Source organism: Tetrao urogallus (genome assembly GCF_951394365.1).
Source record: "Tetrao urogallus genome assembly, chromosome: 24".
In the NCBI taxonomy this organism is placed as follows: Eukaryota; Metazoa; Chordata; class Aves; order Galliformes; family Phasianidae; genus Tetrao; species Tetrao urogallus.
In genome coordinates, this window is record NC_136837.1 from 4,821,857 (window position 1) to 4,846,341 (window position 24,485).

The 24,485-nt window shown below is 63.5% G+C and overlaps 1 protein-coding gene across 1 annotated transcript in view; it reads right to left on the bottom strand.

Moving 5' to 3' along the window:
- Positions 1 to 23,535, bottom strand: part of NAV1 (neuron navigator 1) — a gene marked incomplete at its 3' end in the record, with an annotated part of 37,875 nt that extends 14,340 nt beyond the window's left edge. Inside the window, exons 1-5 of the mRNA XM_079546424.1 lie at positions 22,761 to 23,535; positions 22,335 to 22,420; positions 19,014 to 19,754; positions 6,170 to 6,272; positions 4,056 to 4,421 (exon numbers count right to left, since the gene is read on the bottom strand). Coding sequence (XP_079402550.1) covers positions 4,056 to 4,421; positions 6,170 to 6,272; positions 19,014 to 19,754; positions 22,335 to 22,420; positions 22,761 to 23,374 — 1,910 coding nt within the window. The 5' untranslated portion in view covers positions 23,375 to 23,535. The remainder of the gene's footprint in view (positions 1 to 4,055; positions 4,422 to 6,169; positions 6,273 to 19,013; positions 19,755 to 22,334; positions 22,421 to 22,760) is intronic.
- Positions 23,536 to 24,485: the final 950 nt, after the last annotated feature.

Below are 24,485 nucleotides of genomic sequence, written 5' to 3' on the forward strand. Positions count from 1 at the left end.
TTTAGCAAAACAGCACCGGTCCCTGCAGGCATGGAAATAAGTAATTCCTTCCTCGCTGTCCTCGCACGGCAACGCCTCTTGGCTCCCTCCCGCCGCTCATCTCCGCTCGCTCGAGGCGCTGCGCTGCGGTGCGCTGCGGTCCCCCGGAAGCCTCCAGCAGCAGCTCAGCGCCGGGAGCAAGGAGGGGACGTGGGGCGGTGCACCCCGCGTTGTCTTCACCCGGTGGGTTTTGCCTCTCATCTGCCCCCGCTGACCCCAGATGACTCCCCCTGGGGATACTGAGCCCTCTCGGTCTGCCCTGGCCCTTTTCTCTTGCTCTGCCATAGTCATGGCAACGATGGAGCTGCAGGATTTGCACAGACCCGTTTCTATAGGGCTGTGTCTCCACACCCCATGTCCGGAGGTCGCTGGCACGAAGGGAGCCTTGGGGACGTGCAAATGGCCACCACTATTCCCCATCAGCTCCCAGCAGGACTGTTGGGAAATGCAGGGAAATGGGCTCTTCCCTTCTCATTCACTTAATGGGGCAGAAAAACCAATTAGTTTCACAAATCACTACTGGGGGGGGGGGGGAGGACTGGCGCTTCCCTGGCAGCATCCTCCATGGAAGCTCAGAGATCTCACCTCGCAGGAGCTAAAACTGAGGCAGCAAGCTGATCCGAATTGCCTGCGCTCACCCAAAGGGGGGAGGATCAGCATCACACCCCACTGCACCCCGACAGCCAGCCACCGCTGCAGGGCACACGGTGAGGAGCATCAGGCCATCTCTCTGCTTCCCCGAAGCACTGCAAACCCCAAAGGTGCGGGGACCTCGGGCTGCTGGGGGATGGGGGCACTCAGAGCGGCGCTCAGGGCCCTGCATGAGGAGGTCAGTGAGTCGCAGCGCAGCGCCGGGGTGGGGGTGTGACTCAGCCTGCTTGCGAAATTCCTGTTTTTCCCCATGTCTGGACAAGCCCTCGGACACCTCTGCCTGCAGAGGCCAGGATCCTTCACACGTGGCAAAGCGGCACGTGGCAAACAGCAAAGCCATGGGGCAGAGCCGTGCTGCGAGCTCCTGGGCTGCAAGAAAACCTCAACCCTGGACCCCATGCCCCCAGGCAACAAGAAAGGGGGCACAAGCCTGAGAGCCCCTCCTCACCATCCAGCTCCTCCAGGCTTAAGCTGGGGCGGCAAGTGCCCCAGTCCCACTCCTTCGGTCCCGTTCCCTGGTGACAGCCTGCTGCAGAGCAGGGACAGGGCTGGAGGACCACGGCAAGGCAGCCACCAGCCCCGGATCATCCCCTGGCAGCCCCTGAGCCCATTTGCACAACACACCCGGTGCAGAATCCTGGCCTTGGGGAGCCCCGTGTGCAGGGAATCTCCTGGAGCAAACCCCACATCAGGAACAAATCCGACACAGCGCAGCACAGAGGAGCACGCTTCAACAGTGGTGGTGCCCAGCGGGTTTCTGGGGCCCTTTTCTGGGATCATCCTCAGCTCGCCCTCAGCCCGGATGGACGCAGGAGCCCCGCTGAGCCCCGACACGCAGCGTGGCGCAGCAAACATTTATCCGGCATCGCTTCCCCGCTGCTCCCCAACGGCCCCAAACACACGCAGGGCCACGTGCGGGGCCACGGCCGCACCCCGCGGGACGTCCCTGCTGAGTGCTGAGCTCACGGCTCGCCGCGATGGTGCCGAGGGGTCAGGCTGGGGGGCAGCGCCGAGCGCGGGCGGTGAAGGGAAGGGAGAAGCGCGCCTGCACCAATCCCACTCGGAGAAGGGGAGGAGGGCGGCCGCTCCCCTGCTGCTTGCAGGGATCAGAGCCAAACATCTGCTCCAGGAGCTGTGAGGAAGCCGGAGCCCAGCCAGCACCGGAGTGCAGCAGGGCCGGAGCGGGCACATCTGCATCCCGAGCCATGCGACAGCCCCAATCCCAGCACCAACGGTTGATGCTGCGGCTCCGTTCTGTGCCTACAAGCAGAGCCATGGACGTGTGGATGCTCACACCGCAATGGGATGCAACAACACCTCCACCCCTCCCCAGTGATAAATGAGGGTGAAAGGACCCCCAAAATCATATTGGTCCTGGGGTCACCCTCGGCAGCGGGCACAGTGCACAGTGGGTCCGGCACAGCGCTGCAGCACGGCCCCAAGGGGACACCCGGAGCATCCCAGGACTCTGCATTCTGCTGTGCCAGCATTGTGGGGAAGCAGCAGGGAACGGGCGGGATGACGAAGGATCTGGCACAAGGAGGGTGGCGGAAAGCACGACGTCATGCAGGGCTCTCCAGCCCCGGGAGACGTGGCGGGGCGGTTCGGAGCCAGGCAGAGCTGGCTGCCCCGGCACGCCGCAGCCCTCGCTGTGCCAGGAGTGCCAGAGCTGCTCAGATCAACTCATCGAACGCACAGCAGAAATGCAGCCACGGAGCTGCAGCACGGGCAGCTGGAACCAGGCAAAACCCGACTTGAAAAGCCCCGCCTGAGTGATCTCTGCCTCCTCCGCTTCCGCCTGATTCACGCACAGGTCTGCACACGAACACGCCCCGCGTGGCCGCATCCCAGCCCCAAAATCACACCTCTGTGCCCCAGGGCTGGGCAGCAGCACCCAGCCAAGCCCTGCGGTGAGATGGGGGCCAAGGGTCACCAGAGCCCAGGAAATGTCCTCAGCCCAGCCACGGGCTCCCCACAGCCACCCCACCCCATGGGGCCCCCACTTCCCACCCACAGCCCCCATACCTTGTCCCGTTCTCCTGAGCTTTCCCAGCCAGGTCCCATCTCGCAGCCCCGCAGCCTCCAAGGGGCCGTGTCACCACGTCCCCCTCCACAGGGCTGTGTCACAGCACTGGGGGTGGCTCTGACCCACTGCCCTACAAGCCCGCGTGTGCGCCGGCGCATCGCAGCACCCCAGCAGCAGGGACCCGGGGGCTGGCGGCCCCATCTGCAGCTCCTGCCCGGTGCATTAGCGGCACGGGGAGATGCAGCCTGGGGCGGTGTTTGCTTTCTAGGTCAGAGGCAGCAGAGGAGGATGGATGTGGGGCTGTGGGGCTGCTCTGTGCTCTGGGAGTGCTCCCCGTCGGCAAAGCAACCCCATGCCCTGCCAGCACGAGGGGGGAACCACAGAGACACGTGGGCTGGAGAAGTCCTTCAAGATCCTCGGGTCCAGCCATCACCCTGACCCACCGAATCCCACCACTAAAGCACATCCCTTGGTGCCATGTCCACCCATCACCAAAATACACCTAGGGATGGGGACTCCCGTTCCAATGCTTTGGGCACTCTCGCCATAGAGATCTCCTCCCTGATTCCCAATCTCAGCCTCCCCTGGTGCAACTTGAGAGCTGAGCGCAGTACCCCAGGCTCCATGGGCTCCCTATGCAGCTTCCCCTCCCCTCCAGGCCCACCCCACAGTGCTGGTGACACACCACCAATGGGGTACCCAGAAGGGACCGCACTGAGCCCCAGCATAGCACAGCTCCAGAAGGACCCCGGTGCCCCAGGGTGGTGTGAATGCACAGGCTGTGCTCGGTCCCGCTAGGAGCTGACGTGACTCTGGACACCCATCCAGGGCTGGAGCCAAATACCTCCTCCTGCTCTGGGACAACTCAAATGCTGGTGTTATTTATTTTCTCGTGCACTGAAACAGGAAACCTGCAATATGCTGAAGCCCTGGAGCCCCGCCAGAGCCAGGGGCACCTCACCAGCTCAGCGGGAGTGAAACACAAAGTGCTGGGCTGGAGATGCCCTGGGGTGGGGGGATGGAGGTCTCGGGGAACCCATAGCGAGGGGATAACATGTTGCCAGCCAGCGACATCAAAACCTTGGTGCCCTGCTCTTGCTGGGATCCCATCCCACTGGTCCCACTATGTGCCACCAGTGCTCAGATCCACCGGTGGAAACAGGGGGAGCATTTCTGAACACAGAGCTGCTGCGTGCTTTTCACACAGCCACAGAAGCATCGCGGTCAGAAAAGACCCCCAGGGTCACCAAACCCAGCCGTCGGCCCAGCCCCCGCCCCTACCCACGCTGCTCCTCATCAGCCCTCTGCTCTGCTAACAGCCCCCGATCCGGGCACTCACCCCGTGGTGATGTCATCGTCCTCCGTCAGGGTCTTCCCCATCAGGTCACTGTCGCTCATATATCCCGACTTCAGCTCCACGTCGTCACTGTCCAACGCCTCCACCAGCTCCAGCCGCGAGATGTGGCTCAGTTTGCTGGGGCTGCGCATGGGCATGGTGTGCGAGTAATGCGCCCGCTCGCCGTGCATGTACCAGCCGGGGGTGCCCTCGGAGCGGCAGCCGCCCCCCACCGACGGCGCATCCCCCGCCTGCAGCCGCGGGCTGGATTGCCCGTAGCGCCAGGAGAGCGGCGAGGAGCGGTTCGACAGGCTGGAGACGCTGCGCGGGTTGGCTTCGTCGCTGTCGTAGCACGTCATCTCCAGGGAGCTGCGGGGACGGGTCAGGGTGAGGGCTGCCGGGAGGGTCAGGGTCGCCCGGAGGGTTACCGACCCCCAGCGGCCAGCACAGCCCGCACATCGCGTACTGCAGGTCCCGCGAGGACGGCCGTGCCGTCTGCATGGATGTGCTTGGTGGTGCCCAGTCCCTCCAGGGGCTGTGGGGCAGGATGTGGGGCGCGATGGTGCTGCTCCCCTTGTGCTCTGAGCTGCAGGACGATCGAGGACCCTGCTTCCCCTGCTCCAGCAGACCCCTGCTTTGCCCACTGCTGGGGATTCCCCGTACAGATGGTGTGGAGGGACACGAGCATCCACAGGCCATGCTGTGCACCCCTGCCCATTTCCCCACACGTCCCAGCAGGGGCTCAGGCTGCAAAAGCAAAAGGGGCAGCTCCTCGGCACAGCACAGAGCTCCCCATCCCCGCAGGGCCCCCCGGGGTCGTGCTGAGCCCTGTTAACAGGCATCCACCAGGGAAAGCCCCACCGTGCTGCTGAGCGTGTGCCCCTCTGGGCCGGCCCAGGGGCCCGCTGCCCCCCAACCTCAGGGTGTATTTTGGGCACGGCAGGGAGTGATGCTGAGACTAAACTTAGACGCCACAAATGATTCGTTCTTGGAGCAGCTCCTGGGAGCCCACAGCCCTCGGCTCAGCTCCACGCTGCCATCAGGAGCCGCTCCCCTGCTGCAGCCACGTGGGCCCAGCGCTCCTGCATGAGCAGAAGCCAAACCCGACTGCAGCGTGGAACTGAAAAGAGGGAACTGTATAAAAACTGGGAAGTTTGTTAAAGCAGAACTGCAAGAAGCAGCCGAAAGGAGCCAGTTTGGTAGGCAGCACAAGGGCTGTTTAAAGCTGTGCTGCTGGCAGCACAGGGCAGAAACTGAGCAGAAAACCCCAAGGGCTGTGAAACCTCCCAGCAACAACGCTGTGCCCCAGCACAGACACAGGGCAGTGTCAGGGATCCACGGGAGCAAGAACCCAGCATGGAGGCCCACCATGCACTGATTGGTGTCTCCGTGGCAGGGATCTGCCTGAGCCCTCAGCCAGGGGGAGCATCATAAATCATCAAGGAAAGGAGGGACAAAACCCACCAGCAAGGCTAATTTAATCGCCCGTAATCCTTGTCCTATTTCCCTAAGAGTGGCTGACAGGATTTGCTGAGGAGCCGCCGAGCCGAGCACTGCTGGATGGAATCTGACACAGACGAATGCAAAGGGAATGCAAAGGAAATGCAAAGCAGCCCTGCTGGGGCGCGGGCAGCACGGCAGCTCTCACACCAAGCAGAGCCTGCAGAGCTGCAGTGGGTAAAGCCAGGAAATCGCAGGCTCAGGGAACACAGCCTGTAAATCCCGGGGCTTCGCTCCCTTCAGCTCAGAGATGTGCAAAGCGCAGTGGGGATCCCAAAGATCTGGGTGAGCTTCAGCATGAAGAAACGCTGAGCAGAGAGAAATTCTTCATCGGGGGAGCACAGGGCCGCTCTGCGAGCGCCAGCGGGGGGTGAAGGGGCGGCGAGCTGCTGCTGCTCGTCCCTTCCAACACAAAACTGAAGCGCGCAGCGAGACCACGAGGTGGCAACAGACAACCAGAGGATGCGAGCAGCTGCTCGCCCAGCGCAGCTCGCTGCAAAGCCCGGCTTCCAGGCGTGGCTGCAGAACGCGGGGCTGGGGGTGACATCGGGCACAGCTTCCCCCAGCTGGAGCCCCCAGGAAGGATGGGGAGGGGGATGGGGGGGCTGAGTCCTCACCTGTGAGACACCTGGGAGCCCCGCAGGCTGGACATGGTCTCCTCCAGGTTCTGCCGAAGGTCCAGAACATTCTGCACCGTCCTCTTCCTCTGGGACTCGGGGTCTGTGGGGGCACAAGGAGGAGGCTGTGAGGGACAAAGTGCCTCTGACCACGTCCTGCAACCTGAGAGGGAACGGGGCAGGATGGAAGGGCTCCCATGCTGCATCCGAACGTTAATATTGCTGCACCACAGTTAGAACCACCTCCCTGGGAGCAGGGCAGAGAGACCAGGAGGAGGGAACCCCGGGCAGCAGGGGCAGAGCCCCACTGGGACAGGGACTTCTGCTCTAGAAATGCTGAATGCAATGAATGCACATCCCCATGCACATATGTGCACATACCTGTTAGCACACCTGCGTGCACACGTGCTTACACATGCACACACACACACACACACAGATGCACACAGCTACGGGGTCACCACCTCCTTTCTATGGCAGCTGGCACAGCGCTGCTGAGCCTGGGGCACAGCTTCCTCCCTCCCTGTGCCCCTGACACACCGATGCACACCCCAGTGCATAACAGCTGGGCTGTGACCCCCGATTCCAAGCCTTTGGATTCACAGCTCTGCAGTGAACCACAGCCACATCTCCCACGGCAGCAGGAGGGGATTGGCTCCTCCTAACACGCCACAGCACACAGCCCTCGGGCTGTGCAACAGCACCAGGAGAGCTGTGGGGACCAGGGGGGGCTGCACAGCCAGCACACACGCAGGGCCCATGCCCCCTCATCCCCAGCACCCACGATCTGCATCCCTGGGACTGCAGGCAGTGCCACGGGCTCAGCAGCGCTGCCCCATCCCTGTGTGCCCACCCCCAGCCGTGCAGCCCCACTTTCCGTGCGACCCTACGAGGCAGTGATGAGCACAGGCAGCCACGATGAGACAGGTTAAATGAAGCAGGTGAAAGCCCACAGCACAGTGGGGTGAGCGGGGCTGGCAAGCACCAGCAGAGCCCCCAGCCACGACCGGAATGTGGGGCACCCAGCATGGCACACAGGGATGGGGATGTGCCGGCAGCGAGGAGGGGTCTGGGGGCTGCAGACACAGCATGGATGGGGCACGGTGGGGCAGAAGCAGCCGTCAGCCTGCTCTGCACCTGGGGACAGAGGGAGCCAGCGTCCTCCTAGGGGGGGCAGGTTGGCACGCTGGCTCACCTGAACACAGGCAGGGCTCCTCCGCACACTGCACTCGGGGCAGCGCCGCGTCCCCTGGGCAGCGACAGCACCGCAGCCCCAGGTGTCGGCGAGGGGCCGGCTGAGCCCTGCCCAAACCGGAGCTCCGGGAAGGGCTGCAGTGTGGGAACGGCGGCGGCGCGCCGGATTCCTCTCCTCATCGATTTAGCAAGCTGCTGCAGCCAGATGTTTGCAGCTGCCGGCACGCAGAGCAGCGGGGCCGGCTCAGCCGCGGGGTCAGTCGGGCACAAAGCCTGGGCTGGGCTCACTGCCCACCAGGGACGTGTCCACAGAGCTCCTGCTCGGCGCGTCTCCTCCATTCCAACTCAGAAGCGTAGCCCCAACCCCGGCCCTGTGCCCCGCCGTGCTGCCCCCACAGCCCTCCTCCTGCCCTCCTGCCACCGCCCCAGCAGCTCTCCCCCCCCTCTGCAGCTCTGTCCTTGCGAACAAATTGTGGTGGGGAAACTGAGGCAGAACGCCCGGCTCACCCCAACCCCCATCCGCACATTGCAGACTTCCTCCACCCGGCGACGCCAGCTGCTCTACCATCGCAACGGGGCGCAGCCGCATCCCATAGCCGGGCACTGCAGACGTGGCCAGGAACATCCAGGAATGAGGAAACCATCAGCTCCCGCAGCTCCTGCAGCTCCGCGCCCCACGTGCTCCCCATGTGCTTTGGCCGCCGTGACGATGCGCACATGTGGGCCACGCGGCAGCCAGCCCCGCACACGGGCGCAGGGCAGCAGGGCTGCGTGCGCAATGGGGGCTGTGCCTCGGGGCGCCGCTCCGCCGCAGGGCGCTGCCCGGCCCCGCAGATGGCCGCTGCCCCTTCGGAGCGTTTCACAACCTCTTCTTCTGCTGCCTCCAACCCAGAACCCGCTGCAGCTGGGGGCAGAGCGGAACCCGGGACCCTGCAGGTTCCCGCCTGCAGCGCACGACTGCAATGTTTCCACGTGGAGTAACGTGGCTTTATCCCCCATTCTTACATTCACTTCTGATTCATGCTGCTGGGCAGGCGGCGGTCACAAGTCGTCATCTTTCTCCCTGTGGTGTAATGAGTCCTTCTTTCCTTCCCCATGACCCCGGGGTGACACCGGCCGCAGGGATGAGGACAGATGCATCTCAGTGTGCCCTGGGCTCAGCCCCAGTGTGGGGTCAGACAGAGGGGTGGCAGTGGGCAAAGCTGGCAGGGACAGCAAGGCACAGTCTGGGCCATCTCATAAACCATGGCCATCCCCACAGTCACAGCCAGCCCCACACCTATGACCAGTCCCATACCTGCAACCAGTCCCATAACCATCCCCATAACCGTGTCTGTTTCCATGACCAGGACCATCCCTGCAGCCCCACAGCCCCGCAGCACGTGCCAGCTCCCTGCTGGCAGCAGGCAGGAGCAGCAAATTAGCAGCAGTGCAGCAGTGACAGCCGGGATGGGACTTCAGCCGAAGCAGCACTTCTGGGGCACTGCTGCTGCTAAGTGAATGGCTCCTCCTAATGAGGGCAGGGCTGGGAGACCTGGAGCCTGAACCCGGTCTGGCTGCAGCGAGCCAAGCTTTTAAAAGGGATTCAGATTTTCTCAGGCTGGAGCAGCCATAAATCTAGTTAATTGGGTCTCTCCCATACACTACTTTCCAAGCGAACACGCTGGAGAGATCCAGCCCGGGCCCCCGGCCCATTTGCGGGTTATTCTTTCAATGGATGCTTGGCCCCAAACCACCCCACCTGCACATCCAATGCAGCTCTGTCTCCATCAGGACGAGCTCAAGCTGCTCAGCCTGTCACACCTCCAGCCCAGGACTGCCTGAAATCCCCCTGCTGGTCAGGCTGTCCTGCAGCCAGGGCTGCTCCCTGAGCAGGGTCGGTCAGCACTGCGCCTCAGTTTCCCCATAGCTCTGTGCTCCCCCACAGTGCAACCTGTGTGCCCCACACAACACGGCTGCGCTCAGCCCTGGTACCCTGAGCCTGCAGCAGCCACCAGCAGCTCGAGGGGATCCACAGCAAAATTATCCACACCAGAAAAGGGGGACAAAAGCAAAGCGAAAGCCCTGGGGGCAGATGGTGCTGCTCCACACCCAGCGCAAGGCACGGGGCGGACATGGTGGAAATTCAGAATTCCAGATGGCTCTTTTGGGTGGGTTTTTTTGGGTCTTTTTTTTTTTTTTTTTCCCTGTCTCATTTCCAAGGCAACAAGACTCGCTGTCATCTGCTCGTTGCCATGGCGATTTCACCTGATTCTGCTTCAGCAGCGGAGGAAGAGAAAAGCTGGGAGAGCGCCGTGCTGCCACAGAGCCCCGAGCTGCTCCGAGCTGTGGGGAGAGCGTGGATCAATGGAGCTTTATCCGACCCAGGCAATGGGCCGATTCACGGGATCTAAGGAAGGAGCTGCGGGTTTCTTAGGGCACAAGTCGGCCCTTCTCTTAACTGCTTCGGTGCCCACCAGATGTGCCGCGCATCTGGGGACGTTGCCATGGTCTGCCTGGAGGGAGGTTTTGGGTGCTGGGGGTCCGGCGCCCACCTGTGGCTGCACCCAGAAGACCGAGCTGGGCTTCGCATTGCCCCCCATCCCACGTTCCAGCACCGCCAGCACCGGGGTCCTCATGGCACCGGGAGGAACGGTGGGGAAGCATTCTCACAGCAAGCAAGAAGCAGAACGCCCCAATGCAGCCCCAATGCAGCCCCAATGCAGCCCCACAGCCCACCTGCCCCGCACTCTGCCCACCCCACACCCCGTGCCGGGGGCACAATGTCCTCCACCACTGCCAAAGAGCACAGCTCAGCTCCCACAGATTCGGGCTTGAGCTGCCCACGGCCACAGAGCGCCGGGTGCCATCAGCACTGACACTGCCTCAGTGGCCCCACTGCTGCTCCACGCAGACAGCACAGATATATCCACGTGCTGAGGGCTCCTCCAGCCCCACACTCGCTACAGGGCTGTGGGCACCTGGCCCAGCCCAGCACCATCATCCATGCACACCCATCCCCTTCCTGCTGGGAACCAACACCAGGAGATCAGCAACCCGAGCTCGGGCAGCCCCCCGAACCCACCCCCCCACACTGCCAGTGTGTGCCCTGCACCCGGGGCTGCACCAAATGGGGTCATTGCCCAGGACTGTCCCCTCCTCATCCCACGTCCCCCTAGCAGGGGTAGCAGGGAAAGGCTTCTGGCTCACACTGGCTCCCATTTGCAGTGAGCAGAGCTCCAAACGAGCACACAGTCATTAGCGGAGCCAGCCGCCCCGCTCCCAGCCAGAACACAGCCACGCTTGGGGAAGCTTTATATTCACAGAGACAAACAACTCACATTTGCTTTTTAACTGTTGGAATTGCACCCAGTGGGACGGGAGGAACAGGGAACCCTTTGTCCCCTTCTCCTTGTGACTGAGAGCTTTGTGCAGAGCAATGCGTTGCAAACAAAATTCTCCGCGGCCTCAGCTGGGCTCTGGTGGACACTTGGTCTGGTCTGTCCATCCGCCACCCAACAGCCGAGGAGCCCTCACGCATCTCCAGCAGGAAAGCAAAATGTCCTCCTCCACTCTGCACTGAGCGCCTTCCTACAGAGAACACAGAGCTCACCAATCTCAGCAGTCCTCCCCAATCTTCCCAACCATTCTGTGAATCCACGCTGCTGAGGGCACGGAGCTGCCGCCACCCCGGAGAGGGACAGTGCCCCTGGGGCTCTGGTGACCCCAAATGAGTTTCCTTCACCCACAGAAGACCATTTTGGTGCTGAGCCCCCTCCCAGAGCTTCACCCCAGGCTCTGTGATGGGCACGCTGACCCCAAGGGCGGCCAGGGGTCCCCAGAAGCCCCCAGCAGATGAGTGAGGGACCCCCAGCCCCACTCAGCTGCAGTAGCGGCCCCATTGCCACCACCTCCCCAGGGAGCAGGGAGATAACCCAGGCTATTCTTACTTCCATCTGGGGAACGGTTTCCCTCCCACGTACACTGCCACAATGCTAATTTTGAGGCTGATGATTAATTGATGTCAGGCTCATTAGGGGGCCAAACAGCTCCCTCTCCCCAGGAGCGCCAAGGACGGGAGGACGCGTTCTGACAGATGCTGTGAGTGACGTCCTTACAATGGAGGAGAGTGAGAGCCAACGCCACGAGGAGCCCTGGGAAGGGCTGCCCTCCCTGGGTCTGGGCTCAGGGTCCCACCACACACCCACCCCTCCCCCAGCGCTATCATCACAACCTCACTGGAGCTGCAGTGCTGGAGCACGAGCCGTAGAAGGGCAGGGATGTGGGTGCACACGGTGCCAGTCCCAGCACTGCTGCCTTCCCATGGGAGCACCGCGGTGACAGCGGGGCAGCAGGACCTGCTCCATCCTCCGGCTGCTTCCAGCCCCTCACACCTCGCCCTGCCCCTGGGAAAAGCCTTCCTAAGCAACAGCTGTTTTTGCTACCAAAGACAAAGTGAGGAGCAGGATCAGGCTCTGCTCCTTTCTTCCTTCTGGCTGTGCCTGCAGGGCAGGGGATGCCTGCAGGAGCGGATGCTCCGTGGCGTAGGAAGCAGCACTGCCACGCAGTCGGAGCTCTCAGAAGGGGCTCTGCAGCCCCTGCCCAGCTCTGCCAACACACAACCAGAGCCAGCACAGCACTGAGGGCAAGGCATCAGCCGCTCCAACGAGGAAGTGATTTGTCTTTTTCTGGATACACTTTCCACCAACAGTGAGCACGGAGTGGGGAAGTTGGTTGTGACAGCGCGCAGCGTACCAACAAGGAGGCTATTGAACCGGGAAGTGAGAGCACCAGGAGCCCAAAAGAGCTCAGAGCGGGGGACAGGGCGCAAAAGGAGACGCCGTGTGACCCCGGCTCCATCCAAACCAGGCAGCAGCGCTGAAGGCGAAATGCACACAATGAGCTCAGCAGTAATCAGTCCCTTCAGGAAGGCTCTAAGTGGTTGCAGAGTTTACCAAGAAAAAAAAAAAAATAAAAATGGGAAAGTCATTGAAAGGAAAAAAAAAAAAAAAAGGCCATAAAATGTGTTTTCTGCTCCAGTACAAAACACAATGAGATCCACCAGGAGATTGCTGCTCCGCCAAACGTGGAGGCAATGGGGTTGGGCCGTTTTTCTACCAGCAAACACAGCCCTGCACGGGGAGCAGCAGCGCTCCAGACTTCCCTTCCTCCTTCTGGGAAGTCAGGGAGGCTCAGAGGATGAGCGGAACACGGAGCAGAGGCAGCCCCCACTGCAGCCCCATCTGCTGCCGCTCCACAGGGGAGAACCTGGAGAGGAAGGGCAGCACGGGGCACTGGAACCCGGCTGCTGCTCCCAGGGGTTTGGCAGGGACCCCACGGGCCCCCCATGAGCCCCCAGCCCCGTCCCGGAGCTGGGCAATGCAGTGTGAGCCAGCAGCACTGATGTAGCAAGGAAGGTGCGCACCGTGCTCCAGCACTGCCACCTCAAGCACTGATGTGGCAGCGATGGGACGGGGCCCCCAGGCAGCCCCACATCCGTGGGCTCCACGCACCCCATCCGCTCCTACAGCGGTTTCCAGGCCAGCCGCTCACAGGACGCGTGTCACATCTGCTTGGGAGCGAGAACGCCTTGCAGAGGGCTGAGAAGCTGCATGGAAACGAGAGATCGTTACCACCATCTCCTTGGAAACGTCCCATCAGAGCAAGTTTGTCTTCCTCCTCCTTCTCTCTCCCTCCCTTCCCATGCGCACGGTTCTGGCACCCCGCGCATCCCTTGGCTGTGCCTCAGCTCTGCGGGTCCAAAACGCAGGCGTCGGATTTCTAAAGCCATTGTGTCGGATGTGCTATTGAGCCGCAAAACATGGACGGTTTGGGATGGAAAACAGGCATCGCCTCTGCACAGAAAGGAGCTGGCAGCCGGGATTCGATTTCCCTTTGAAGCTTTAGAGAACCTAAACCAAACAAAATTTGCTTTATTCCCACAAAGGGAACAAGAATCTTAGCAACAAAACAAATCAACACCTCTGCCCCCGAGCACCACGAGGAGCGGAGCAGCACCGGGGGCTCTGCAGGCGAACGCTGCTGGGGGGAACGTGGGGCAGCTTCACACGCGTGCTTCTGAATCGGAGCTGTGGGTCGGGGTCCCCTCATCAGCACACTGCTGTGCCTCGTGCATGAGCCCATGCTCCCCCTCCCCACGCACGCCGCTCTCCCTGCAGCCCCACAACACCCCCTGCTCATCCCCCACGCTGTGCTATGAGCGGGGCCATCCCCTCCCCTTGCAGGAACCGGCCACATGTTCTCCATCTGGGAACGGAGACCCACGAGCCAATAATCTCGACTTGGAAAACTCCCTGAAAATAGCACAGCGTTTCTGAGCGCTCCGCAGAGCGCGGCCGAAAGACATGGATGGATCTGCAGCACATTGGAACACTGAGTGGCACAGCGCAGCAGAAGCACAGCTCCGAGGGCTCAGGGAAATGAGGAGGAGATGGCAGGAGGTGCTGCTGGCCGTCTGCTTTCCTCCAACAGATGCTCCTGCCCTGAAGGAAGGAGGGTTTGCTCTGCTGGTGAACCGGTCCCCAGCTGCCGCGCTCAGCCTGCAGGACAGAAGGATGCAGGCTCTGTGCTTCCTGCAGCCCCAAACCCAGCCTGGGGACGTGCCAGGCCCTAATGCTGAAACCAAGAGATGCTGTAGGTATTGTGGGGCCTTGCTGCACCCCACCGGGTCCAGGTGCCATTGGCATCAACCACAGTGCTACAGAAGCTGATGCATCCGGCCTCAAATCACACGGGGTGAGCCATCAAAGTGGAATTTGCCAGAGACAAAAGAGCCGATGCGATCCGCCAGGCCCCAGCTACACACAGCCCCCGCTCTGAGCCCAACACGGGCATCTCCACACCTCCCTGTGCCACCGATCCCACTGCACGCTCCCTGTGCACAGCAGGATGCTCTGCCTGCATCACCAACGTGCGCCTCCATGGTGACAAATCACTGCCACCAGGAGCCAATGCCACCTGCAGGTCCGGCACACCGGCACCTCTGCCCCCAGACCCACAGCCTCACACAACCCAGCACAGCACACGCTGCGCCCAGGAGGGCGGTGATGCACGGGCAGCAGGCGTGTGATATGGAGAGGAGTCTGATCAGGAGTTATTCTCAGCTTGTGCCGTGCTGAGAGCTCACACGCCTATAAATAGCCAGCAACGGAGCTGTACCTGAGCTGCAGCTTTGAACGTGACTTGGTGCTGCTCTGGGGCTGAGCCACACTGCTCGGCATTGGGCTGGGACAGCACTGCCAGCAGGGATGCTGAGGTACCACAGGTAGAAGCTCAGTGTTCCACTGGGCTGGGCTTCCCATAAAGCCCATCAGGGCTGGGCAGGACACACACTTCAGGAGCTCCCTGTTGAAGAAGCTCACCCAGATGCTCCACTGCAGGGTCCTGCTGCCAGCTGCCACAGCTGGGGACACAACCTGGCACAACACAGAGCACAGAGGAGGGAATGGAGCGAGCAAAGATCCCAACCCGTGGGGCAGCGCTCAACAGGGCTGCACGTGGCACAGGGCTGGGGCAGATGTGGCCCCACAGCCCAACCCTCGAGGAACCACAGCCACCAAACCCAACCTCCCAGCCACCTCCTGCAGCCCCTCCACCAACACCACAACCTCCACCTGCTCACACTGCTGCCAGGACAGACACGGTGTGGGGACACACGGTGACAGAGCAGCCCTTCAGCCGCTCATTCCCTCCACTGTGATTGCAGGGATGCCTCAGGCCAGACCGCCAGGCTCCGACAGCTTCTTCCAAAAAGAAAAGAGCCTCAGCCCTTCTGAATTAAAAAGAAATACGCCGCTGCCTCCATCAGACCAGGCAAACAGCAGCGTAAGGAATGAAAGAAACGCTTGAGCGAAACAAAACGTGGAAGAAAGAGTTGAGAGGAAGGATGAGAGGATCTGAGGGCACGCCGGGCGCCGCTCACAGCATCACAGCCACTCCGACATCTCCATTTGCACTAATCTCAGCCCTGCAATGCAGCATCCCCTGCCTTCCCAGCTCCGCTCCCGGCTGGGAGCTGCAATGCAGCAGCACCAGGGAAGCCCTGCTCCCTGTCTCCCTCCTGGCAGCAGCACTGTGCCCCAGACCCACAGCTCCGCTGCCCCAGAGCACCCCAAAGGAGCGACTGCTGCAGATCCCATTCCCACCTCTGCGCTCTCCCAGGAAGGCGTCTGCACACCAGAGGAGGACGTGACTTTGCAGCAGGACTGAGCCCCATCTCACCTCCCACACCTCTGAGCCTCACTCCCGAGACCCAAACCTGGGATCAACCACCCTGACAGACAGAGCCACCCCCACTGCACGCAGGCAGCTGCACCTGCATCTGAGGCCACACATGAGCACATCCTGGGGACACCACTGCCACACATCACCCAGCGCCACCCGCACAGTGGCACAATGAGGCTGAGGATGGGAAACGTCAGCGGGCACCACAGAGCCACGTGAGCAGAGCTCACAGTCCTGCAGAACCCTGCCAGGACCCCGCAGAACCACGGCTGTGCCTTCGGCTGTCCCTGGGTGCTGGCATTGCTCAGGGGTGACACAGTGCCAGGGGCACAGGCTGTAGCTCCGTGCTGGCCTGGCACCAATCCCCCTCCCTGAGCAGCGGGCGCAGCCCCAGCCAAGGCAGGGGAAGGACCAGGAAAGGGAGTGGGAGGGATGGGGGATGCCGCTCTCTGGCACTGTGGGGTGCGAAGCTGTGCAGGACGGCACCGAGCTGGGAACTCCCAGGGCAGGGCAGCAGCGAGGACACGGTGCTGGTGGCACTCGAGGGCAGTGGCACAGAGCTGGGGCTGCAGGACTCTGCAAAAGGCACAGAGCTGGCAGAGCTCCTGCGAGTGCCACCAACAGGAGCATCCCCACACCTGGCAGCGCACAGCGCCAGCAGCACGGCCTGGGGGGGCACAACCTGCGTGCACAGCACAGACACGGCCCTGGGGATGGGCAGCCTGCTGGTGCCAGGCAGCTGTTGGTCCCCCCCTGCAGAAAGAACCATTTTGCATTCAGCCACGTTGTTTTGGTGGGCAAGTGTTGGATCTGGGGGCAAAACGCAGCCAGGCCCTGGGAAAGCTCCGTGTGAAACAACAATTTTCAAGCTCTCTGGGGGGAAGAATTTATTCCACCAACCCATCTCAGAGTAGTTTTGCCTTCAGATGTTTGTTCTGCTGCTTTTCCACAGGAAACCTTAAAAAGCAGCATGGATTTCTCAGCACCACCATTACCACACAACAGCACGGATCAGCCCTTTCTCCCCATCCTATTTCTAAACACTGGAGCTCCGTTTTGCTGCCAGAAGGAGATAAATTCCCACCCCGACAACCTCAGCACGGCCACACGGGTGCACTGAGGGAGGAATAACGTTCACATCAGAGCGGCCTCGAACAGCCGCACTGCTTGGAGAGGCAATAACCATCCTGGGGATGGAAGAGCTGTGCAGGCTTTGAGCCAACAGCGAGCAGAGCTGCACGGCACTGCCATGCACTCCATGCACTCCAAGGCCGTGCTGCAAACACTCCGGGGAGCATCGCTTCCCCAGGCACTCTGAGCACCCCGGCACTTCTGTCCATTAGCAGCCACTACAGGGGCACGGTGGACAGCAAGAGGTGGCCAAGGAAATGGCTGCTCCAGGGACCTGCAGCGAGCACACGGGGCCACGCTGCCTCTGTGCCTTTCATCCTGAACCAGCAGCACGCCCGGCTTTGATGAGGACGCTCAGCCTGCGCTTGATGTGCAACGTGTAATTTGGATGTTAGAAATAGCCTCTACAAAGCACATGTGGTTGCTGTGCTCTGGTGACCTCTCCCAGCTTACGCAGGCCGCCCTGCTTTAAGTGCGGGGCCACCTCTGCCAGCCCTACAAAGGCTGCGGTGCCATCAAACGTGACACATTTGCAGAGAGGTAACATTTGGCCACTACACAAACCGTAGCTTTGGCCAACGCTGCTCTTCGGAGGCTGGGGAGCGTTCCTGGCAGCGCGGAATGGAGATGGGAGCTCAGGTGCGGAGATCAGGGATGCAGAGCGCACCCGCGAGCCACCGCCCTCCACGGCCATGGGCACAGCTCACACCGTGAGATCTGCAGAGGAGCTGCCATCCCTGCAGAGGGTTCACCCACCAGCACAGCAGGAGATCAGTGAGGGGTCACCACCAGGAGCTCAGCACGTGCCCAACTGCGGCGGATGGAGCAGCCTCCACCACGCTGCTGTCATCCCACTCCCCCGAGCATCTCTGAGCTCCACAGGCTGTCAAGGACACGCCAGGTCGTTGGTGGCTCAGTTAACGAAGCGGCTGCGATTCAACAGCACAGCTCCCCCTGAATGCAAGCACACAGCCAGAGCTGCACATGAGGAGAACAGCACAGCAGCACGGTGACAAACTGAGCTGCCAGCAGGGAACCGGCACTTCCCACTTCGGGAAGCCCAGCAATGCTCATGGGCTGAAAGAACGACCAACTTCGGGAAGCACAGAGCAGAGAGTTCACAAACCCAACGTGGCAGCACTGGGCCAACTCAGCCTGGCCAAGGGCAACCGAAGCACAGCCTGGAGGGATGCTCCGCCCCAGCGGAGAACCACCCCAAAACCTCCATCAGCTGTAGAGCAATTTGTGCACGGGGGTTTGTTCCTACTGGGCCACTCCTGCACCCACAGGGAAGGGCAACGGCTCTTCTTGAGGGCGCTGAGGAACCCCCAAAAGCAGGATTACAGGGGCACACCAAAACCTCCAGAGCACAGGTACCAATGATGAACATCCATTAGGAACAGACCTTCCTGTAACACTGCCACGCACCCAGCAGGACCTGGGGAACGGGGATTCCACAGCAGTAGAGCCACCAAAAAGCCCCAAGCAGCAAAGGCAACCTCACACACACAGCACCTCGGCCCCACTCTGGGCTCACCCGGTGGCTTCCCACGGCACAGCAGCCACGGGACACTGCAGACCCACGAGGCACAGCCCTGCAGCTCAGCGGGGTCCATGCCAGCCCGCGGCCCCCAGCTGCCGCGCTCGCACCGAACGCTCCGAGCAGCCTCGCCATGGCTGCCTTGAGATCGCTTGCCATCTTCTCGCGAGCTGCGAGCCCCCGGGGCTGCGGGCACAGGGGAACGCAGCGCTGCTTTCCTGGAGATCGGCGCACATCCACGCATTTTGGGCACAGGGAGCGGAAGGCGAGGGCCGGGCACGGCGCTCAGCCACGAAGCACCGACGAGACCCGAGCGCGCAGAGCCGCTCCCCGCCGCAGCATCGCACGCGGCCGCGGGTGAGAGCGGCTCACACGCACCGCGCAGCGGCCCCGAGGGGGGCACGGAGCCCCGAGCGGCCCCCCCTGCTGCGCTCCCACCGAGCTCCGCGTGCCGAGGGCAGCCCTCGGGACGGAGCACCGCTGCGCCTTCGGGTCCCGTTCGGAAGCGAGTCGCGGCCGACAGCCCGCACGGGGCCGGGGCAGCCCCGCTCCGCACGGCCTCGCACGTGGCCTCGCCCCCGGGCCAAGCAGCAGGGAGATCCCAGAGCCTCCCGGGATCTCCTGGATTTCCTCATCCCGCAACAGCTGCCGCCGGAACGCTCGCCCACGAACCGAACCCCCTCGGCTCCGCCTACGCGCCGCACCGACCCCGCGGGCGGACCGGGGGCTGCGAGCGGGGAGAGGGGCGGCACTCACCCAACATCTGGCTGAAGAGCAGCTGCTCCAGGTCGCCCAGCACCGTCACCACCAGCTCGGGGTCCACCTTCAGGTACGCCTTCTCCTCGGCCCCCGCCGCCGCCGGCCCCTTGCCGCCCAGCAGCTCGTCGTCGCACTTGCCGCCCCCTCCTCCTCCGCCTCCGCCCGCCTCGGGGGCTTTGCTGAGCGGCTTCACCTCGGCGTAGGGCCCGCGGGGGATGCGGCTCGGCTTCCCGGCGGCGGGCGGCGGCTTCTGGGGCCCGGCGGGGCGCGGCGGCAGCAGGGAGTGCTCGGAGCGGGACAGACTGCGCGACATGGCGGGCGCCTCGCGGCCACGGGGACCGCCGCCCCCGCCCCGTCCCCCCGCCGCCACCGCGGTGGTCGCCGTCCCTTTGGCCATGTCGTCGCTCCAGCGCGGCTCGTAGAGCTGCCGCTTCTTCTCGGCGTCGGTGAGGAAGGCCAGGTTGGTGAGCGACTTCTGCTTGCGCAGGTTGGAGCCGGCCGGCAGCCGCCCCTCCGCGCTGCTCGCCTTGAACACCCGCAGCTCCGCGCCCCGCGGCCCCCCCGCCGCCGCCGCCGCCGCCTTCGCCCGTTTGGGCATCACCGCGCCGCCGCCGTCGGGGCCCCGCCGAAAGCCGCGCAGCTCCGCCGCGCCCTCCTCGCCCAGCTCCACGTCGGGAAGGCTCTTGAGGTTGCTCCCCAGCATCCCCGCGCTGCAATCATTTAACCCGCCGGGGGCTGCTGCGGCACCGAGGGCGCGCCGGGAAAAAAAAGCAGACAGAGAGGAAGAGGGAGAGAGAAAAGAGCGGCGTCAGCGCCCGCCCCACCGGCGGGGAGCGGGGGATCGCGGCGGGGGGAGCGGAGCGGAGCGGCCCCACCTCACTGCTCCGCCGCCGGCGGGACACTGCGAACCAGCGGAATGTCACGGGCAAACAAAAAGGGCCCGCCCTCCTCGGGCGCGGGCAGGGGGCGGGGCGCCGGGCGCGCTCCCGCCGAGGGGGGCGTGGCCGAGCGGGGGCGCGCTCGTGGGGGGAGGATCGCGCAGCGCTGAGCGCCGCGGGGACGCGCGGGGAACTGCGGGGCTGCGGGTGCTGAGCGCTCCGCTGCGGGGGGTGGCAAAGCAGCGCGGTGCCGGCAAAGCGCCCGCGTCCCCGGGGAGGGGGGAAACTTCCCCGGTTCACCCCGACGGGGGCGGGAGGGGCCCTACAGGCGCCCCCGAGCGACGCCACGGCCCCCAACCCCGGCACGGCCCGGGGGAAGGAAGGGGGCGAAAAGCGGGGCAGCGGGATCTGGTTATCATCGTTTTTCATTAATTATCCGTCCCTCGGGAGGGGTGAATTAAGTCTATTTGGTGACCTCACGCAGGCTGCCATGGCAACCGCCGGGAAATATTGCATTAGAGCACATCGCCGCTGCGGAGATAAGGAGCGGGAGGGCGGGGGGCAGCGCCAGAGCCGGCCCCAACCGCCCCCCCCCCCTTCCGGAGATTTGGGGTTCAGCCCCACAACGCTGAGCGGCCCCGACACCAGCGGGAGGGAAAGCAAAGCGCGCCCCAATGGGAGCTCTGCACCCAAAGGAGCTGTTGGGTCCCCGCGCTGCGCCCCAGAGCCTCCCCGCTTTGAGAGCCTTCACCAAGCCATGCAGCTGCTGCTTAAGCACAGGGCCCGTGGCGGGGGGGTGGGAGGACTCGGGTCATTTGGGATTGGCCTCCCCCTGCCCCCCGCCCCTCCAGCGAGGCCCATCTGCCCCCAAAGCGATGCCCCACGCGGAGGGTCCGGGCAGGGGGACGGCACGGCGCTACGAACCCAACCCCGAACCTCCCCGAGCCGTTTTCAGAGCCGCCCGTCCCCCATTCGGTGCCGACACCCGGGACCCCCAGGCTGAGCCCCGCTGCCGGCAGTCCCGGGAGCGGCTCTGACCGACTTCTGTCCGCTCTCATCAGCCGCAGCCGCTCCCGCAGCGCCTCGCCCTCAGCTCCAGCCCTCCGCGGAGCACCCGCCATCCTCCGCTCGCTGCCCTGGCAACCGCCGCCCCAGCATCCTTGCGAGCAGCAGCACCCCCGCCCCCCCAAAAACCCACCCCAAAGCAAGCAGTGCAGAGCGGCGGGCTGATGCTGGTACCCGGTGCGCGATGGAGACCCCACGTCTGGGTTCAGCGACCCCCCGGAAAATAAAGGGTTCCCTGCTGCCCCGCTTGCCCAGCAAAGCGCGAGCAGCGCTGGTGAATGGTTCATTGAAAAACGCCGTCGTGAGCGCGGAGCCGACCACGCAACGAGGGAGGGGGGGGGGGCGGTGGGGGGTTCGTCCCCCGCACCTCTCAAGGCGCTGCCACCCGCGGGAGGGTCGGGAGGAACGCGCGGCTGCTCGGCGCCCGCCCGGGTGCGCAGCGCTGCCGGTGGAGCTGCGGGCGCGGGGAGCTGCCGGTGCCAGGGCCCGGCTGTGAGCTGGCTGCCGGCCGCCTCCTCGGAAATGGGTCATTCCTGGAGCTGCTGGAAAACTAGAAAGAGGAGGAAAGGGAGCCAAGCGGCGGCCGGGCGTCGTGGGGGGCGGCGGGGGTGAACCTGGGCTGCCGGGCCTCGGGAGCGCCCGCCCCACGGCAGCCCCACGCGGCAGGAAGGGTCCCCCATCCCTTCCTCGTGCCCTCATTGTGCTTTCTGACCTCACAGATCGCCCTGCATGTGCAGCCAGCATCGTCCTCGCCCCAAATCAGGGCCGTCCTCACTCCCCCGACTCTGCTTCCCCCTCCCCATCCTTCTCCTGCTCGCTACGTGCTGCGCTTTGGGGATGGATGCTCCCGTGCTCTGCACAGCCTCAGCCCCACAGCTGCTCGTGCATCGCGTCCAGCCCCGCTCCCAGCTGCCTCCAGCTGCTCTGGGAGGCCCTGCACGAGGCACTACCAACACAGCCAGCAGCTCCTGCAGCCCCCAGTGCCTCCTCCCCACAGTGCTGGGCTCTGGTCAGAGCCCACCAGGGGTCGAGGGGCACCCAAGGACTGCCCGCTGTCTTCTGGCACCCCATTGTCGCTGTTTGATGGCATTTGGCCCCAGGGGACTCACATTGCCCACCCACAGCCCCCCAGCAGCACCAAGCTGGCAGCAAGCAAAGCCAAGCGCCCACACAAGCATTGCCCAGAGCAGTGCTGACCCCTATTTTTTTTTGGGGGGGGGGGGGGGGGAACCCCAGCACAGCCCTGGAATGGGGCAGGATGAGCTGTGGGCACGGGGCAGCACTCCCACATAGCCCACATGCGGCCCCCAAGCAGGGGATGCACAGAATGCCCCCCGCACACCCTGTGCACATGCAGAAAACCCCACGCACTTACTCATAGCTCTGGATTTGGGGTCGGGCACCTCAGCAGGAGCGATGTCACACAGGGATGTGGCATTCTGCTCTCCATCCTCCTGCAGCCTGGGGGCAGAGCGGGGCTGTGAGCAGGGGCTGCAGCTGGTCAGGGACACCCAGAGATGGGGACCCCCAGAAATGGGGACCCCCAGAAATGGGGACGTGGTGCCTGAGCCTCGCTGTGGACTCTGAGAACACCATTCCCATGGGGTGGGGGTACCCGAGGTGTCACATCTCCTTCAGCTTTGCCCCTGCCCCACGCCACACTCCCATGGGTGCCCCCAGACACCCAGCTGGGGCATCCCCAGCCCCGATTCTTCCAGCCCCGTTGTTCCAGTGATGCAACCCACACCATCTCCACCGGCCTCCCCATCCCACACCCCCCACCACATCCCCCATCACTCACCGGTAGTGGAACGGGGCAACAGTGGCTGTCACAGGGCGGCTCTGCGGGGAGGCTGAGGAGAAGCTGATGGTCCCCGACCCAAACATGGGGCTCCTGCTCATAGGGCCGGCGTCGGGTCCATCCTCCACTGCCATCCCAAGGGGACGGTGGGCCCCAGGCCCCCTTAGGCTGCACTCCACCCGGCTTCCCCCCACCCCCTTCCCGGGGAGCAGTGGGGCTCTCTGCCCCCCATGGGAGGTTACACCTGGGCTCTCGGTTGCCTCGCGACCTGAAGCTCTGGGCCTGGGTTTGAGGCTTTTGGGGCCGGGGGGTGCTGCCGGCCGTGGGGATGTGGCCCGGTGGGAGGCAGGGGGGCCTGGGGTGCTGTGCCGGGCCGGGGGGGCTGCAGAAGGCGGTTTATTGGGGGTCGTGGATCGTGGCACTGGGATGGCGGAGGTGAAGTGGCCGCGGGCGGTCGGGGCCAAGTTGGCCGTTCCATTCATCCTGGTGAGGCAGCTCCAGGAAGGCACTGCGGAGGGAGAGGAGAGTGAAGGAGCTGAACTGGGGCACGGTGATGTCCCTCCTCCAGGGCCCCATTTGCAGCCACAAGGGCAGCTCCGTCCCTGTGTCCCCATGTCTCCGCACAGGCAGAGACCCAAAGTAGCAGGGACCCCTCTTGGCCACCAACACCATTCCCTGGGCCCCAAAACCACCCCAGCCCGCTTCTCAGTCCTGTAAGACCATCCAGGCTGCAGCTCTCCAAGGAAAAAAAAAAAAATCCCAAACTCAAATAAATGAACAAATCTGCAGGGACAAGAGGGGACACAGCTGGACATATGGGGACGTGCTGGGGAGGGCACCCAGGTGCTGCTCTGCCCCACAGAGGCTTCGCCTGGAGCTGGAGCAGTGAGAACAGGCACAGCTTTGTGCTGACGGTCGGCTCTGGGGCACACACAGCCCGCTCTGTTCGTGGCCTGGCCGTAGCCTGACGGCTCTCAGGGCACTCAGCACTGGGGCTGTGATGCATCTCTATGGATTTTTTCGACCTATTCGGTCAGGTTGGATTCCCTCCCGTGGGCACAGCACATCCCCCAGGGCAGCCGTCCCTGTGCTCAGCCAAGTGTGGTTCTGCCCCATGATGTCACACCGTGGGACCCTCAGATGGGGACAGGGATGCTCGTGGGTCCAGGGATGCCATGTGAGCACTGAGCACCAAGCCGGACTCAGGAGAGCCTTCCTCTCTAAGCAGCCTACCGCTAATCACCCATTATTTTATTAGTGAGCACAAATTAAAGTCATCCCTAGGAGATCCTGCACTTTCCCACTCTGAGCAAGCCATTAACTCGCCACCAACTTAATTCCTGCCCGCAGGCAGCGCTGCTCGGGGTGCAGAGGGTCCCCCCTGTGCCACATCACCGCGCTGTCGCCACGCAGGTTACAGCCTGACCTACATAGAGGCTCTCCCTGATGCCGAGGCTCCTTTGCAATCAGCTCCAAAGGGAAGCGATTTTCTCCTCATGAAAATGAGATGCTGGCTCTGCAGGCTCAGCTCGGTGGCAGAGCACCAAAGCGTGGGGTGGGCTCGGGGTGCTGTTCCTGGGGGTGCTCCCCCCACTGCTGTGGGTCTGGAGCTCTGAGCTCCACATTGCCCCGAAGCACAGAGCACTGAACCCAGGGACAGGGCAGCTGTCGATGGTTCGGGTGAGGGGGTCCATAGGGTGGATGTGTGCACCAAAGCGAAACAAA